Consider the following 16,002-nt stretch of genomic DNA (forward strand, 5'->3'; position numbering starts at 1 on the left):
AAAAAATAAATAAAATAAAAAAGAGACGAGATAAGAAAAACAAAATTGATTAGAGGCAGAGAGTAAAAGGATTTACATATATAGATAGATTTGAAAGACTAAGATTATTTGGTTTAGAAATAAAAATACAACGGGATCAGAGGTATACAAAAACGTTAATAAAAGCTAATTGGGCTCCCCTATTCATTCTTCTGCAAAACACAAAACAAGGGGTAAAACTGAAATCTGAGAGGCATCAAATTAAAAAATGTGTAACAGGAGATTTTTTTTCATGCTCTCTATAATCAGCCTGAGAATTCACTGACACAAGATATTAGAGAGACAAATGTTTCAGCAAGATTAAAAAAGGATTACACATTTATGTAAGTAGGAATAACATTTGCAGTTGCATCAGACAGGTTTAAAAATAACAAGAGACTGAGCAATCCTCATGCTTCAGGGTGCAAGCTGACTGCCAGCTAGGTTCAGGAAGGAATTTTTCTCCAGTGGCACAGCGCTGCACACTTGACCAGGTGCATTATTTTAAACCTTCCTCTAAATTATTTGGTATTGGCCACTATCAAAGGAAGGATTGTGAATAAGATGGAGAAATTATCTGTTTTGGTTGATCAATTCCGATGTTTCTAGGAGTAAAGTGTAATTAATTAAGTGTAGAAAGGAACGGGTCCAAAGAACACAGCAGTACATGGGTAAGAGCATTACATTTCACAGAAGCAATTTTGTGGAAATGAAAGGAACACTGAGCATAGCATAGAGGAAGGCTGTATTAAAATGTGAGTGTAGCGAAAGACTAGAGAATGCTAAACTACCATAATCAAGGGTCAGCAGTTCAATTATCCTGCAAAATTAAAATACAGGGAACAAGTGAGCAGCCTCTGTAACTTCAGCTTTGTAAGCTCAAAGAGAGTGTGAAAAGTCTTCAGTGGAAATAGAGAATGTGAAGGGTACCAAACAAGGCTAGAGTCACACTTCAGGTTTGTGACGGAAGATAAGGGAAGCAAAAAGGCAGAACAAGTTAGTGCTCTCCAAAAAGGTGAAGGGGAGTTGGAAGGGCTTTTATAAATATACCAAGGGAAAAAAGTCCTGGCAAGAAGCTAGGTCCATCAATAAACGTGAAAACAAACAGCTATGGGGGAAAAAATTAAAAACTAGTTTTTAACAAGACAAATAGAGAAGTATGAGAAATTAGGCAATAATGAGGACTTTGAAAAAAAAATTAATACAAACTAGTACAGGAAAACACAACAGGAGGGGCACGTGATATGTATTCCAGGTAAATGAATTAAGTTAACAAACCACTGTGAATTATTTTGGAAAATTCACCGAGAAACAAGTAGGTATCTATCTGATACCTGGGGAGAGTTAGGAGAGGAGCACTACTGCACTTTCAGGCCCCAGTTCTGCAAGTTACTTCAGCACATGTGTAACTAAACCCAAGAGCAGTCTTACTAACTTCAGTGGGATGGTGCACATGCTTAAGCACCTTGCTGAAGAGGGTCCGAAAACCAGGAAAGAGCAATCCTAGCAACTAACATCCAGTGATTCTAACTTTAATCTCAAATCAAGGAATAAATATTATCAGAAAGAGGTCTAGTCATCTGGACAATGACAAAAATATGGGTGATAAACATCAGGGCTTTATGAAGAACAAATCACATACGACTCTCTTATTATTGTTTAATCAAGCAGCAAAATTTGCAATGAAGGGACTGCAGTAGATGTCAAGCCTTTAGAGCCAAAAGTATGGCTCAAGGCTAGGGAAGCACCTCTGCACAGATAGACACTCTTTGGGCTGTGCAGCACACCCATGCCCCAGAACTGTGCAGGAGGAGTGCAAGCAGCCAGATCTTGTTTATTCCGTGTGCTGGGGAGGAGGAAACAAGTTTCTTGCCCCTCTATTCCTCCACCACACTCGCACACAGCTTGCCATAATGTGCACCTATACTACTGTAAAGTGCTTCACAATGTAGCATATAGGCTTATTTGAAAAATTAATTCAAATGGGCTTTTTTAAAGTTACTGTCACGGCTTGCACACTGGCTGAAGGACTATCGAAAAAGGGTAATTATGATAAATGACAATTAACAAGTTGTGAGAGGTTGACCAATGGGGTGCTGCAAGGATTGGGGGCAGAACTGGTTTTGTTTAACATCTTTATTAACGATCTGGAAGTTAAACAGCACATTAATGACATTCAGAGATTATATGAAATTAGGAGGTACAGTGAGTGCCAGTGAGGATAGAGAAATAACACTAAGGGATCTGCAGGGGTTAAAAATAGAGAACACCTGGGCAAGGTGATACTAGAAATATGCCAGTGAATTGGAGAGAATTCAGAGAGGAGCAAGAAAAATGATAAAGGGGCTGGAAAGCCTGATTTACGGAGGACACCTTAAAAATAAGGTGATATTGTATAGCTTGGCTAAACCATGCTTTAAAGGTAGGGGATACAATAACTGACAATATCAGTACTTGTTTGGACAATGTGAAACCAAAGCGAGAGTGGAATGTTATCATGTGGCCTAGAGGGATATAAATTAATAGTAATGGGATTAAATGAAACAAAGAAAAATTTGGGCTAAATACAATGAAAAATTTCATGTTGAAGTCCATTAGACTCTGCCACGGTAGCAGAAATACTATCTCTTGACCAAGCACTGGAGAATTTACTGTAAAGAACAAATCTGTATTGCATTGGGATACATATCTCTAATTCCTGTGAGTCTATAAATAACAGCAACCCAGAATAAAGGGAAAGGTGAAAGCTCCATGAGCATCTTGGAAGTAACTAATAACTCAAGTCCTTCCCACTATACAAAATCCTTGGGAAAATGGGTGAGAGCCCAAAGCCTCAAATCTTATATGAAATAAAATAAATATCAAGGGTAAATGTAAAGAATGGGTGTTATGGTGTGAGAGAGCAGAACAAAAAGCAAGAGAATATTAAAATAGGGAGGAAAAAGTTCAAGCACAGCCAGATGATTTTTCATTAAGAATATTGGGGCACAGAAATCTTGTGCTGCCTTGATACACTAATGGTAGCTCAACAACTCAAACTCCTGCATTGGCACTACTGCAGAATTAAAAACGTGTACTTATGGTCACATGGCCAAAAAAGATCAGAGACTTGTTCTAGCTTCGCAACCTGATTGTAACGGAGCAGTGCTCCTGAGACAACCATTGGTCTCGTTGACTGCATAAGATATAAGTCTGGGCAGCAGTGAGATCTCATCACGCTTTGACCTTCAGTTAGGCTGGCTGCATTGTCTTTTGTTCTATTTAGCAGGACTCTTAAAGAGCAAAAGAGGCAGACACTATTCCTGTATATCCAGTTATATTCTGAACTAGAGGCAAACCAAAGAAGACAGTCCCTAAGAAACAGCCTTTCCATCACTATTTGCACAGGGTTCCCATACAAATCATTTCATTTACTTCAGAGCCTACACCCTGACCTTTTTAGCTCATTTTTATGTGTTTCATCAAGACTGTTTCTTTCCTCTATTTTTTTTAAAGTGCCCACGTATGTCATTGAGTCACGTAATATCGGTATTGATTTTAATAAATCAACAAAACTAGCCAAAAAAGGTGAGGTGGTGGTTAAGGACCTGTTTTTTTTACAATGGGTTACTAACACCTTTGTCCTGTCACTTCTGGAGGTTCCGTATTTTGGAATTCTCATGTTTTAACCTAATCCCCAATTCAAATGGAATAGCAAGGAGGGGACTGTGGTGTTCTGTCAGAGTTGTACAATGGCTCAATAATGAAATAGCAGGAGATGTGGTACTGTAAGACTGAGTTTTACTGACAAAGCACAGTGTGTGTGTAGGAGGGGAAAGCTGGTATTTCGCCTACTCATCTACCACCAGGCCTGGTGGTGGATGAGTTCTATCAGCCTTTCTAACTTCTCAGCACTAATATTCAGTAATTTTTTTTAAAGCTGTGGGTTTTTTTCAATGTTTTGTGCCTATCCTTCCCCCCAAAAAATATGTTTGGCAATTGTGGAGTGAGAAGTAACACTACTGAATCTAGGGGAAAACCGAAGTAACCTAACACTAATGTAGCTGGGGGGCTAGGGAATGAAGAAAAGGCCAAGCACTAACAGTTCTTATCTCTACACACAAGCCTTTCCTTATCCCTTCTGTAGTGCACTGCCAATATCAGCAGAATCCTACTTCACTCCCTTTTGTGGGAGATAAACAAGACAACCACATTCCATATATTGCTCAGCATAGGCTGACTGTGACATAGAAAACCAAAGAATGCGTATGCATAATTATTGAGATTATAGAATAGTAAGTTTAAATAGAAGAATATGCTTTTAAATATATATGTAGGAGGCAGAGAAACTGAATTTTCTGAAGTTTACATGCCAACCCTTTAAATAAAACCATTCCCAATGACTACCACAGAAGAGATTATTTAAAAGAACTTTTCTTGGAAAGAATGTTCACTTACCCCACATTATGCATTTGTAAATCAAAACTCCAAGCACTGGACAAAGGCCCATTAACAGTCAGAAAGTCCATGCCTTTTTCTGTTTGTATACCACAGTTTGGAGTTTAGAGGAAAAGCTGCATAGAACATTGATTTCCAGTACATTCTATCAAGAGTAAGAGTTTTAAATGCTTACCTGAGAGAACAGAAGCTTAGAAAGCTGTAAATGCAACTTCTTTTCAAAATCTTGGCATAACCCCGCCCGCTCTGCCTCTCCCCTCCACCCCCCAAGCCAGGAGCAAAGAATCATTGAAACAGCACAATGCACAGGTTGCTGGTTTGCCCCCTCAAATGTGCAGTGCAAGTATCAATGACTGAAGAAAAAAACCAGGTGCTTTCCTATTCCTGTGTTCTTCCTGTCTAAAAATGGGCACCCATTGAGATGAAGAAAACCCCACAAATAACTTTTAATGCTATTAGAGCCACACCTTCCATTCCCAGACCACTCATATTGGGCTTCCCTATACTTGTGCCATTTACCCCTCTCCTTAGATCGATCCCTCTTGGAGCCAGAAAAAACAATATGAATCAAGAGAATATACAAGAGGCGTTTTCTATTCATAAGTAGTGCTGGACCTAATCCACAAAGTTAGAAGGATGTTTGAATTCAGTAGTTTTGGTTCGGGCCCAGCTCTACTCATAAATGCTCTGATTTTTACCAGCAAGCCACTAACCTAATGAGATTAGAGGGCTGCAACATCCAGCAGTTGGAGTGAAACACAGGCAGGTCTCATCTCATCTTTACTGTGGCCTGGTAACAACCACGGCATACAAGATAGCATACACAGAGAAAAACCTACAAAAGCCAGTAGTCTTGTCTTTTATATACAAATCAGGAGGGTACAGCAGGCCCACCATTACACAGGTGGTCAGGACAACAGGGGAGCACAATATCAGCTGCACAAGTGGCAACAATAGCTACTTTTTGCTGTTTATGAACAAAAGGATAGGGTGTGGACAGCTTCCTGCATCTCTTTGCCTTAGAGTTCTTAAAGCCCCATCAACATTGCAAGGAGGAAAGAGGAAAATAAGACCGTACCCAAACCAGCATTAGAAGAAAAAATAACTTGGAAAAGGTGAGACATGGGAAGGAAGGGCGAGTGCTGAAAAAGAAAACATAAGTGAAAAGAAATACTTTTGAAGTGTTAATGACCTAATTTCACAGACAATACAAAGCAGCTGAAGAGAAGACATTTGAGAAGGATCGTAAAGAGTGAAAGGTACGGAAATAAAAAACAAAAAACCCAGGCTGACATTAAGTGATTTGGTACATGGCTTCTTCAAATCTTGTTTGTGATTTATAGATAAGCTGTAGAGACAGACCACCACAATACATTCAAACATCTGTAAGACTAATGGAATTTCTTATCAATACAGATGGGTTGGGTAAGAGTCACTAGGACTTACAAAAGCTCCCCCAAAATCCTCATGGTACCCATATGTACTCTGCTGCCCATGGTTATACTATAAGGATTCATTGCATGTAGACAAGTTTTGAGATTTTATGAAGTTGTAACAAGTACCGTATATACTCGTTCATAAGCCAAATTTTTTTAGTAAAAAAGGGAAGCACCAGAGACGGGGGTCGGCTTATGAACGGGTATAGAGAGGGAGAGGTGGGACACAGCCCCTCCCCCCAACAGAGGGAGCAAGGAGAGGCAGCACAGCCAGCAGAGACAGAAGGGAAGAGGCGGGGCCAGAGTCTCTCCGCTTCTGGCCACACTGCTCTCCCCCCAGCCTCCGAAGCAGCTGCTGCTCCGGGGCTGGCAGGCTGCAGCCGTGCCGCTTGGCCCCGCCCCCCAGAGCCGGCTTTGGCCACGCCACCTGGCCCAGCCCGCTGGAACATGCTGCGGCCGCGTACACCTGCTGGAGCAGCTCCAGCTAGGTCAGAGACATCCTCCCCTGGCCCTCCCCAGATAAGGTGGGAAGGGATGGGATAGGGAGAGTGTGGGGGTCCCGGGCTAGAGGTGGGGTAACGTGGGGGGTGGTCACAGGGGTTACTCCCCTGACTCCCAGCTTCTCCCCCCCAAAAAATTTCCCCACCGATTGCTGTCCCAGCCCGTCAGGGTAAGCAGCTGGCGTGCCGGGACACTTTGTTTACTTAGGTTTACCTCCATGCCTGCGGATGCTCAAGGTAAACAAACCATCTCGGCCCACCAGCGGCCAAAGTTTGCTGACCCCTGAATTATAGGGTCAACTTATGAACGGGTTATAAAAATTTTCCATTTTTACTTATCCATCTTGGGGGGGGGGGTCGGCTTATAAACGAAACGGCTTATGATCGAGTCACATTCTATAATTAGACTAAAAACCTATTTTCGAGTGCCATTTAGAACACAGCACATTAAGACTACCAAAATAGTCTCAATATGAATATTTACTTCAGATGGTCTTTAAAACAAGGAAAGCGCATTTTGGTGGTCCCTCAACAGATATCAGAAGTTCAACTTTTGGTCTCATTATGAGGCTTTGAGAAAAACACAGGAGTCGAGCACGGATAAACTACTCCAAGATAGTGATCTCCCTGTATTTACCACTGATAGTTTAATCTGAAAGAGGATAGGAAAACAGTCCAAGATGGAGCTACCATTAACCTGACCAGGAACTTTTTTCTTTTAAATCACAATTAATTTGGAGTTTATGATCTGGCTCAGATTAAAGCAACTTTAATAAAATTGAATCCACCTTCATACTGGCAAAATATCGATTGTAAAATTAAAGAATCCATCACTTATTTATACATTAAAAAGACAAGAGACAATTTTGTGGGAATTCATCTCAAAATAAGCATGTAAACATGTCTGTATCTGAAGTTAGCTAAAAACTATTCTTCCCAGGGTTGAGAGTATTCTGGGTGACTTTCAGTGATTTGGAGGTGATAGGGTGCACACAAATAAAATGCAGCTATACTGGCCTCAACTCCACAGAGAACACAGGAAGAGAAATCAGTGCTCATCACACATAGAAAAGGCCAAAAGCTGTGTGGACAAACGTTTTAATTTTCAAGCTCTCAAGAGTTCTTACACACAATGGAGAGGAACATAAAAATCTCTACAATAATAAAGCTGGACTTTGCCTTTTTTTTTTTAACCAAGTCTAACTATTGGTAAAATATTAAAGAGCACTTCATTTTAACTTGACTTGTGATTTGACAGAACCTTCTTCTTTCAGATTAAGAAGAACAATAGAAAAGTTTTAGTGCTGTAGGTTTTAGTACACCGACTTTAGTACACCAACCAATGTTGGCAAGAAAATCCCCACACCTTACTTGAAATGATAAATTGAAACGAACAACCAGAAGCATTAAGGCCAGTTAATGCACACGCGCAGAGAACAATTTCAGTAGCTTTGAAATAAACTGTTAGCCATTTCAGACCCCTAATTCATTCCACTGATATGGGGAAAACACCCATACCATCACCAACCTAAAGTTCTTTTTTGGAGAAGAAAATAAATGTCCAGTGTGAAGCCTACAAAGCGATCTCACGGGTATCTAGGACAGATTGAAATTAGGCTGCTCACCACCCCATGGTTGGGTTTTAAAGTCTACATGACTACTGATTTTAGATCAAATCTTGTGGAAAGGTAAATTATGGGTTTCCTAGAAAATGTTACCTGATCATTTATGGCAGCTGATATGCATGCCTTTCGGCCACCTGCACTATTAAATTGTCACCCTGAATCAATAGACTGAGTATTAGATTTGTTAGGATAACCTAAACTCCACGCCCAATTCAATGGGAAGACATCTCTCCTTCAGAGGAAAGGCGCACTTACTGGGACTTTGAAAGGAGAGGTGTTTGAAGCATCCATAGAGTTGGTTTTCTCGGATGTGCTGGTTCCTGAGATGCTCCTTCTGCGAGGAGACCTCTCTGCTGGGACCTCTGGAGAAGAAACAGAAAAGAAGGTGGGTGAGGGGAATTGAAAAAAAAAATTAGGTTTTATCCTGCTCTGGACAGAAGCCGTCACAAACTTTCAGATGCATTAGCTAACAGCCAAATTATACTTACATATTTATATATGGCTTATTTGCTACCAAGATAAGTTATAGAGACACTGCAACTGGCAACAGGGTCAAAATTAGGAATCTGATTTGATCTTATAGGCAATAGGCAGTTATGATTAAACACATTGGTGAAGCTCAATACCCATATGTATTGCTACCTTGTACACTTGCTAATACAACTCAGAACTTTCAACTATTCTTTTTACAATCAGCAATGTAGTAGTTAACATTGCCAAATAAAATCTGTGACAGAGGGAGATCATGATTTTATCCTATGTTGAACATAATTTGACAAAGGTCAAAGTTCAGTCTCCTGCAGATAATGTGACCCTACTGCTAGCTCAAACTTTGAGACCATCAGAAGATTCATAGTTGCCTGGATAAAACAACATATATACCTCAGCAGATACAAAAATAGGTCAGTTTCTCCTTGTTCTGGCAATATGACCTTAGTAAGATATGACTTTGGCATCCTAAATCCATGCAGGCAGATCTTGCAAGCTCAAATCTTTACAGAAGATGTGCTTGTATCTGATTTTATAGATTTATACAGCATGCACATTATAAAATCACACACACAGACACACATATTAATACCTTTATCACAACTGCTGCCCATCTCCAGTTCAAATACTAGACTTACAGGAATCCAGCTTCATAAATAAGACATTCTCAATAGGATATGAAAAACCACATCCTTAGAAAAAGTCCATTGTTATCTTCTGGATCTTAAAGAAAAGGAGTAAACTGTGACTTCGGAGACTGACATTTTGACTTCTGCCGCTTTCCTTTCAAAAGATAGATGCAGCTTAAACTTCCATTTCTGGCCTCCTGGCCCTTGGGATCCGTTCTACTTCCACTTAAGAGAAAGCTGGTTTTCTCTCTCTTCCCCCTCCCTCTTTACAGCTTGCAGAGAGAGCGAGAAAGAAACACACAGGACTGCAGCTATTCAATCAATCGTTCCGACTGCACATCCTCATTAGTTACTTTCAGGCTATTAACAGACGCCCAACTGCCGGCTCCCCTCAGCTACAGAAAATTTCACTATATATCCTGAGTCACAGCAACAACAAAGATTTACTGAAATTTACAGCCAGCTGCTGCCAAGAGAACAAGGATTTCTTCACCAAAAATAATCAAGACCCCCTGCCCCCCCCCTACACAAAAGCCTTCTCCAAGCAGAACATTACCTGTGATGCCTTTGCCAATTGGATTATTTTATTCATATTACAGTAGATATCGCCCAAGAAGTCTTGAAGGAGAAAATCAAAATTTAACATCATACCGATTGAAAAGTTAAGAAAATAGGATCTTGCTGCAAAAGTAGTAATCCCTCTACTGTAGGCTTTTTCTTTTAAAAAAAATATAAGTCTCTCAGCTTGCCTTTAAGGATCAATGATTAAAGAACTGCTAACATGGAGAACAGCTTTCAAAATTAGCTACATAGAAAGTTGAATAGTGATCACCAGCTAACACTGGTAAATAGGCAGGGCACAGCATTTAGTCCAAAATCATGCAGCTGATGCAAACAGCTCCACTCACACAGAATAAATTAATCAATCTGTCAAAGCTTGCAACAGAAAGACCTTTAGCTTTCAGTGAGATTTCTCCACAGCCTGATGATTAGCACTGGACACTTCCCTTCATAACCTGTGGGGCACCAGCCGTTTCCTGGTTTCGGAACTTGATGATCACTGCTTGACAGGACACCTTTAGCCAATAGAATGCCTAGAGAGGGGCCAGTGCTAGACCAAGGATTGAACAATGGTCAATCCCACTCTCAGAATACTTTGCTAGTTCTATTTCTACTAACTTCATCATCGCCCCCTGCCCCCCCCCTCAAAAAAGAGGGGAGGCAAAAAAGCCAAAAGCTTATGGTATGTCTACACTGCAATTAGACACCTGTGGCTGGCCTGTGGCAGCTGACTTGGGCTCACGGGGTTCGAGCTAAGAGGCTGTTTAATTGCAGTGTAGACTTTTGGGCACAGGCTGCATCCTGAGCTCTGGGACCCTCCCACCTCGTAGGGTCCTAGAGCCTGGGCTCCAGCCCAGGCCTGAACATCTACACCACAATTAAACAGCTCCTTAGATCGAGCCCAAGTCAGCTGGCACAGGCCAGCTGCAGGTTTCTACTTTCAGTGTAGACATACCTTAGGTAGATACAGCCTGCAGCACGTAGCATAGAACGTCTCCTGGCATAAGTACTCGGAGAGGTAGCCATATCAAATATATTTCAATAATCAAAATTTTGGTGGAAATGTAATTGAAGGAAATGGAAGCGATCTATGCATTTGGAACATGGGGCCAAAATGAACTCCTTTGCCTCAAATCAAAGAGCATCAACTAATGTAATGGCTTTGGCTTTCTCCAATACACACACAGGAAATCACTTCACATCATCAAAGCATCCCAAGTAATTTAACACGGTGCTGATTTTGCCGAGTCATAAATGAAAACAGAAGACTTAATTCCCTACCATTTTTGACAATAGGTGGTCCTTTCCCAGGACAGGGAGTTATAGGGAGAAATAAGATTAAACCAAAGGAGAGCTGAGAAGAATCTATGCCCAGCCCCGATACCCATGTAGCAGCAATGCAAGTTATCTGTAGATAAAAGATGTTGGGATTCCTGCATGAAATGAGTTTCTTCCATGCTCAGAAGATTCATAAAAGTCTATTAAGTGAGGAAAGGAGAAGCAAATATCCAGAGGAGATGCTTGCAATCAATTAGTAACACAACAAAAAATATCAGCAGGAGCAGATTAGCAACCTGCTGGATCAGGCCCTAGCAAAATGTAAAATTAGCCCAGTTACTTCTAATTCCAAGCCTACAAACTGAAAGCGATGCAACTACTGTGCCCTTAAGAAGCATTTCTGCTGAGTTGGGTGGAAAATCTATACTGTTGCTGCTAGGCCAATATTAGATGGTTGCCTCCCCCGACTCATGCTACATACTACTATTGCATTGTTTTCACCTGCTGTAAAATCAATGCACCTTTCATGGTCTCAGTATTAAATTACAATCATTCTCTGCATGGCTCACTTTCTGGGGCCAAGCCTACAGACAAATCACATTGTCTCTGTGGATAAATAACAGTCTGAAACCTTTTCATCTGTTCTCTCAACCTCTGAAAAATAAATGGATTTCCCCCTTTTCAATCTTTAAAAAAAAAAAAAAAAAAAAAGTTGTAAACATTTCTGTGGGGCGCTTTTAATTCATTGCTTCATTTATCTGTGTTAAATAATATTAGTCAGCTGCAAACTAGCTGAGGCAATTACTCAGAAATGGCAGATGCCTGTGAAACCAGATCTACACAGGATGACATATAGCTCCCTTTTCACCCCTTCACACGGCAATGCCCTCTTCCCACTGTAACAAGCAATTGCTCATTCTTTTGGCCAGCATAGCAGGAGAATGGTTTATTTCAAGACAACAGAGGGTCCTGTGGCACCTTTAAGACTAACAGAAGTATTGGGAGCATAAGCTTTCGTGGGTAAGAACCTCACTTCTTAGTCTTAAAGGTGCCACAGGACCCTCTGTTGCTTTTTACAGATTCAGACTAACACGGCTACCCCTCTGATATTTCAAGACAGACACCATTGCCACTTCATTAAGTGTTCAGCAGGGGGCACTGGTATGGCAGATGGCGGGCACCCTTCTCCACTGAATCCAGTCGTCGTGGCCACAAATGCTGGCCTCAGCTCCCTCCAACGAGGGAGCAATGATCCACAAATTTCTGGGTTTCCAGTACAGTAGCTTGTTGTTGTTTCCAGCCTTTTGTAACTTGAATCCTTGCCTTTGTGGGCCCTTGCATCCTACTACCAAGGCCTTTTTCCAGCATGGAGAGGATGAAATGAACATCTGGAATATTGTGTGCAGTACTGGTCACTCTCAAAAAGGATATTGCATAATTAGTCAAGTTCAGGAAAGGGTAATGAGACTGACTAGGGACATGGAAAATCATATGAAGAGAAATGAAAAAGATTGGGATTGTTTATTTTAGAAATTAGCAGGTGGAAAATTCAAAGCCGATAAAAGCAAATAATTCTTCCTCAAACTATGCAATTAGACAGTCGAACCCACCGCCACAGGAAAATGTCGAGGCCAATAATTTAAAAGGTTTCAAAAGGAGAGTAGACATTTATAGGGCTAATGAGAACATCCAGAGTTCTAATGGTTATTGCTATGAAAAATTATTGAAGGGATATTAAACCACATGCTTTAGGGTTTAAACCAATCTCTAATTAGTAGAGATCATGATGAGACCTAATTGTTGGAGACAGATCATCTCACATCCGACAAGTGTGATGTACTTATGCATTCTTCTAAAGCATCTGATGCTGGTCACTGTCAGAGATGGGATACTGGACTAGATGGGTCTGATGTAGTCTGGAAATTTCTCTATTCCTATGATAATTAAAAAATTCTCAGTCTGTGTGTAGTCACATAAGCCTTCAGCAGTTTACAAATGCAATGGCTTAGTAGCATGGAAGCATTATGAAATGTATTACTACGCCCTGGCTCTGAACTTCAAGGGAGACTTTGACATGTGGAAGGATGTATTCAATATTCAGGTATACGATAGCTAGCTCTCAAGATATTCACAAATGCTGCTTTTTCCCAAAGACATAACCTTTTTATTTATTATTAACTTGCATGAACCAAGAAAATTCATGCATTAGTTACTTTCCCATTAAACCCAGCAAAAAGTCTCTTTTTTCACCACTTTGAACATTTTGCAAATTTTACAATATTATTGTAGAAACCTGGACAGTTTAGCAGCATTCCATCATCTCCTTTTCAATTTTTTTCCCCTTTGGGGAAACCCATGTGTATTAGCAGAATTTGATTGTTGTATCTATTTGTGAGAAGAGTAAAAGAAAAATGCTACAGATACTATTAGATAATTTGGTCCCTCCAACTCAGCTCCATTGTCAAAAAATGTTAAGACTCAGTCCCCTCCCAATGGTCACCAATGGCTACCTAAGCTTATCAATCTCTAGCTGTTCCCATCATATCCAGCAAGAAGTCTACCAGGTATACAGATAGCCCCAGCTGTAAGAAACACATTTACATCTCTTTTAGCTAGCTCAATTAGCGCACCCCCCACCGTAAAAAAGAACTAATCACCACTCACTGGAACATGAGTTGAACAGTAAGCCATTCTGGAATTAGCCACTGTGATTTATATGCAGTAAATATTTTTAGTAGGGCTGTCAAGCGATTAAAAAAATTAATCGTGATTAATCGCACTGTTAAACAATAATAGAATACCATTTATTTAAATATTTTTGGATGTTTTCTACATTTTCAAATATATTGATTTCAATTACAACACAGAATACAAAGTGTACAGTGCTCACTTTATATTTATTTTTGATTACAAGTACTTGCACTGTAAAAAAATCAAAAGAAATAGTATTTTTCAATTCACCTAATACAAGTACTGTAGTGCAATCTCTTTATCATGAAAGTTGAACTTACAAATGTAGAATTATGTACAAAAAATAACTGCATTCAAAAATAAAACAATGTAAAGCTTTAGAGCCTGCAAGTCCACTCAGTCCTACTTCTTGTTCAGCCAATCCCTCAGACAAACAAGTTTGTTTACATTTGCAGGAGATAATGCTGCCCGCTTCTTGTTTACAATATGACCTGAAAATGAGAACAGGCGTTCTCATGGCACTGTTGTAGCCAGCATCACAAGATATTTACATGCCAGATGCGCTAAAGATTCATATGTCTCTTCATACTTCAACCACCATTCCAAGGGACATGTCCAGGCTGATGATGGGTTCTGCTCGATAACACTGCTCTACAGCCAAAATGCTTCTGAAATAAATGTAGTCAAACTTTACTAATTCTGGGTCACTGAGAACGAAAATGATGCTTAAAATTGTTGATTGGCTCAGGTTTTCAAGATATGCTATTGGGTCAGTATATACGACCCTTGACTTGGGAATGGTGGAGGATAAGTGAGTTATAAAGGGAAGGGATCTCAATTTAAACCAGAAATGACTAAAATACATCTTTGACTGGATCTATGAATAAATCTATGACTGGGTTTGGACAGTACTTGCTTTTTAGGCAAAACAATGAATGATGCAATCTGAAGCTGGTATTGCATCATACATGATATGAATTGCATCGTGCTATTCCTAGAAGTCATGGATGATGCAATCATAACGAAGCTTACATCACTCTGCTGAACAAATTGCCCTATATCAGCTCTAGAAATCATACAGTGTCGTGCTCTCTTATTTGTCAGTGTTTGATTTTGCAAAGGGACACATTTCTGTTTAGCCAAAGTGAGCAGAGATGCCTCGTCCTTGTGTGAACAGTGCAGATAACTTCTGCTATGTTTGTGGTGAAGTGACCTTTGCATCACAAAAGCGCAGTATAACCACTATGGTTAAGAAAGCCTATCACCTTTATTTTGGCTGCAAAATTGGAGATCAGGACAAGAGGTGGGCCCCACACATATGCTGCAACACTTGTGCAACAAATCTTCGCCAGTGGTTGAACAGGAAAAGGAAATCTATGCCTTTTGCAGTGCCAATGATTTGGAGAGAGCCAACAGATCATACCAGCAATTGTTACTTCTGCATGGTGCCTCCAGTTGGGAAAGGTGTGTCAAAGAAGAAAAAGTGGACTGTGCATTATCCAAACATTCCATCAGCTATACGCCCAGTACCCCACGGAGAAGGACTGCCAGTTCCTGATGCACCAGAATCATTCTCACTTGAGTCAGACGAGGAAGAGGAAGAGAACGAAACTTCTGGTCCTGAACCATCAATGTCACAGGACCCACATTTTCTCCCATCCTCCTCCTCTGAACCACACCTCATAACACAAGGTGAACTGAATGACCTTGTCAGGGATTTGGAACTACCCAAGAGTAAGGCAGAGCTGTTGGACTCCAGATTACAGCAGTGGAATCTCCTAGCAGGTGATGTTAGGGTTTCCATGTTCCGTGACCATCAAAAGGATCTTGTCCCATTCTTCTTCATGGAAGGTGATCTTGTAGCCTGCAACAACATCGATGGTGTGATGGCAGCCCTCAACATCGTTCACGATCCAGATGAGTGGAGACTGTTCATTGATTCATTGAAGACGAGTCTTAAAGCTGTTTTACTGCATAATGGCAATGTTTTGCCATCAATTCCAGTTGGTCATGCAGTCCATATGAAGGAAACCTATGACAATATGAAACAACTTTTGAGGTGCATAAACTATGACCAACATCAGTGGCAGCTTTGTGGCGATTTGAAGGTTGTTGCTCTCTTGCTTGGTCTGCAGACTGGATACACAAAGTACTGCTGTTTTCTCTGCGAATGGGATAGTCGTGCAAGAGATTCCCACTACATCAAGAAAGATTGGCCACTCCGACAGTCATTGGAGCCTGGGAGGAAAAGTGTTCAGCATCCACCACTTGTTGAATCAAGGAAGATTTTGTTACCACCCTTACACATCAAGCTGGGTCTGATGAAGAACTTTGTTAA

The 16,002-nt window shown here is 40.6% G+C and overlaps 1 protein-coding gene across 1 annotated transcript in view; it reads right to left on the bottom strand.

Moving 5' to 3' along the window:
- RASAL2 (RAS protein activator like 2) overlaps positions 1-16,002 on the bottom strand; it is a 170,208-nt gene that overhangs the window by 59,153 nt on the left and 95,053 nt on the right. The window contains exon 4 of the mRNA XM_065409333.1: positions 8,272-8,378. Within this exon, the coding sequence (XP_065265405.1) occupies positions 8,272-8,378 (107 nt within the window). The remainder of the gene's footprint in view (positions 1-8,271; positions 8,379-16,002) is intronic.

Source organism: Emys orbicularis, chromosome 8 (genome assembly GCF_028017835.1).
Source record: "Emys orbicularis isolate rEmyOrb1 chromosome 8, rEmyOrb1.hap1, whole genome shotgun sequence".
Classification (NCBI taxonomy): domain Eukaryota; kingdom Metazoa; phylum Chordata; order Testudines; family Emydidae; genus Emys; species Emys orbicularis.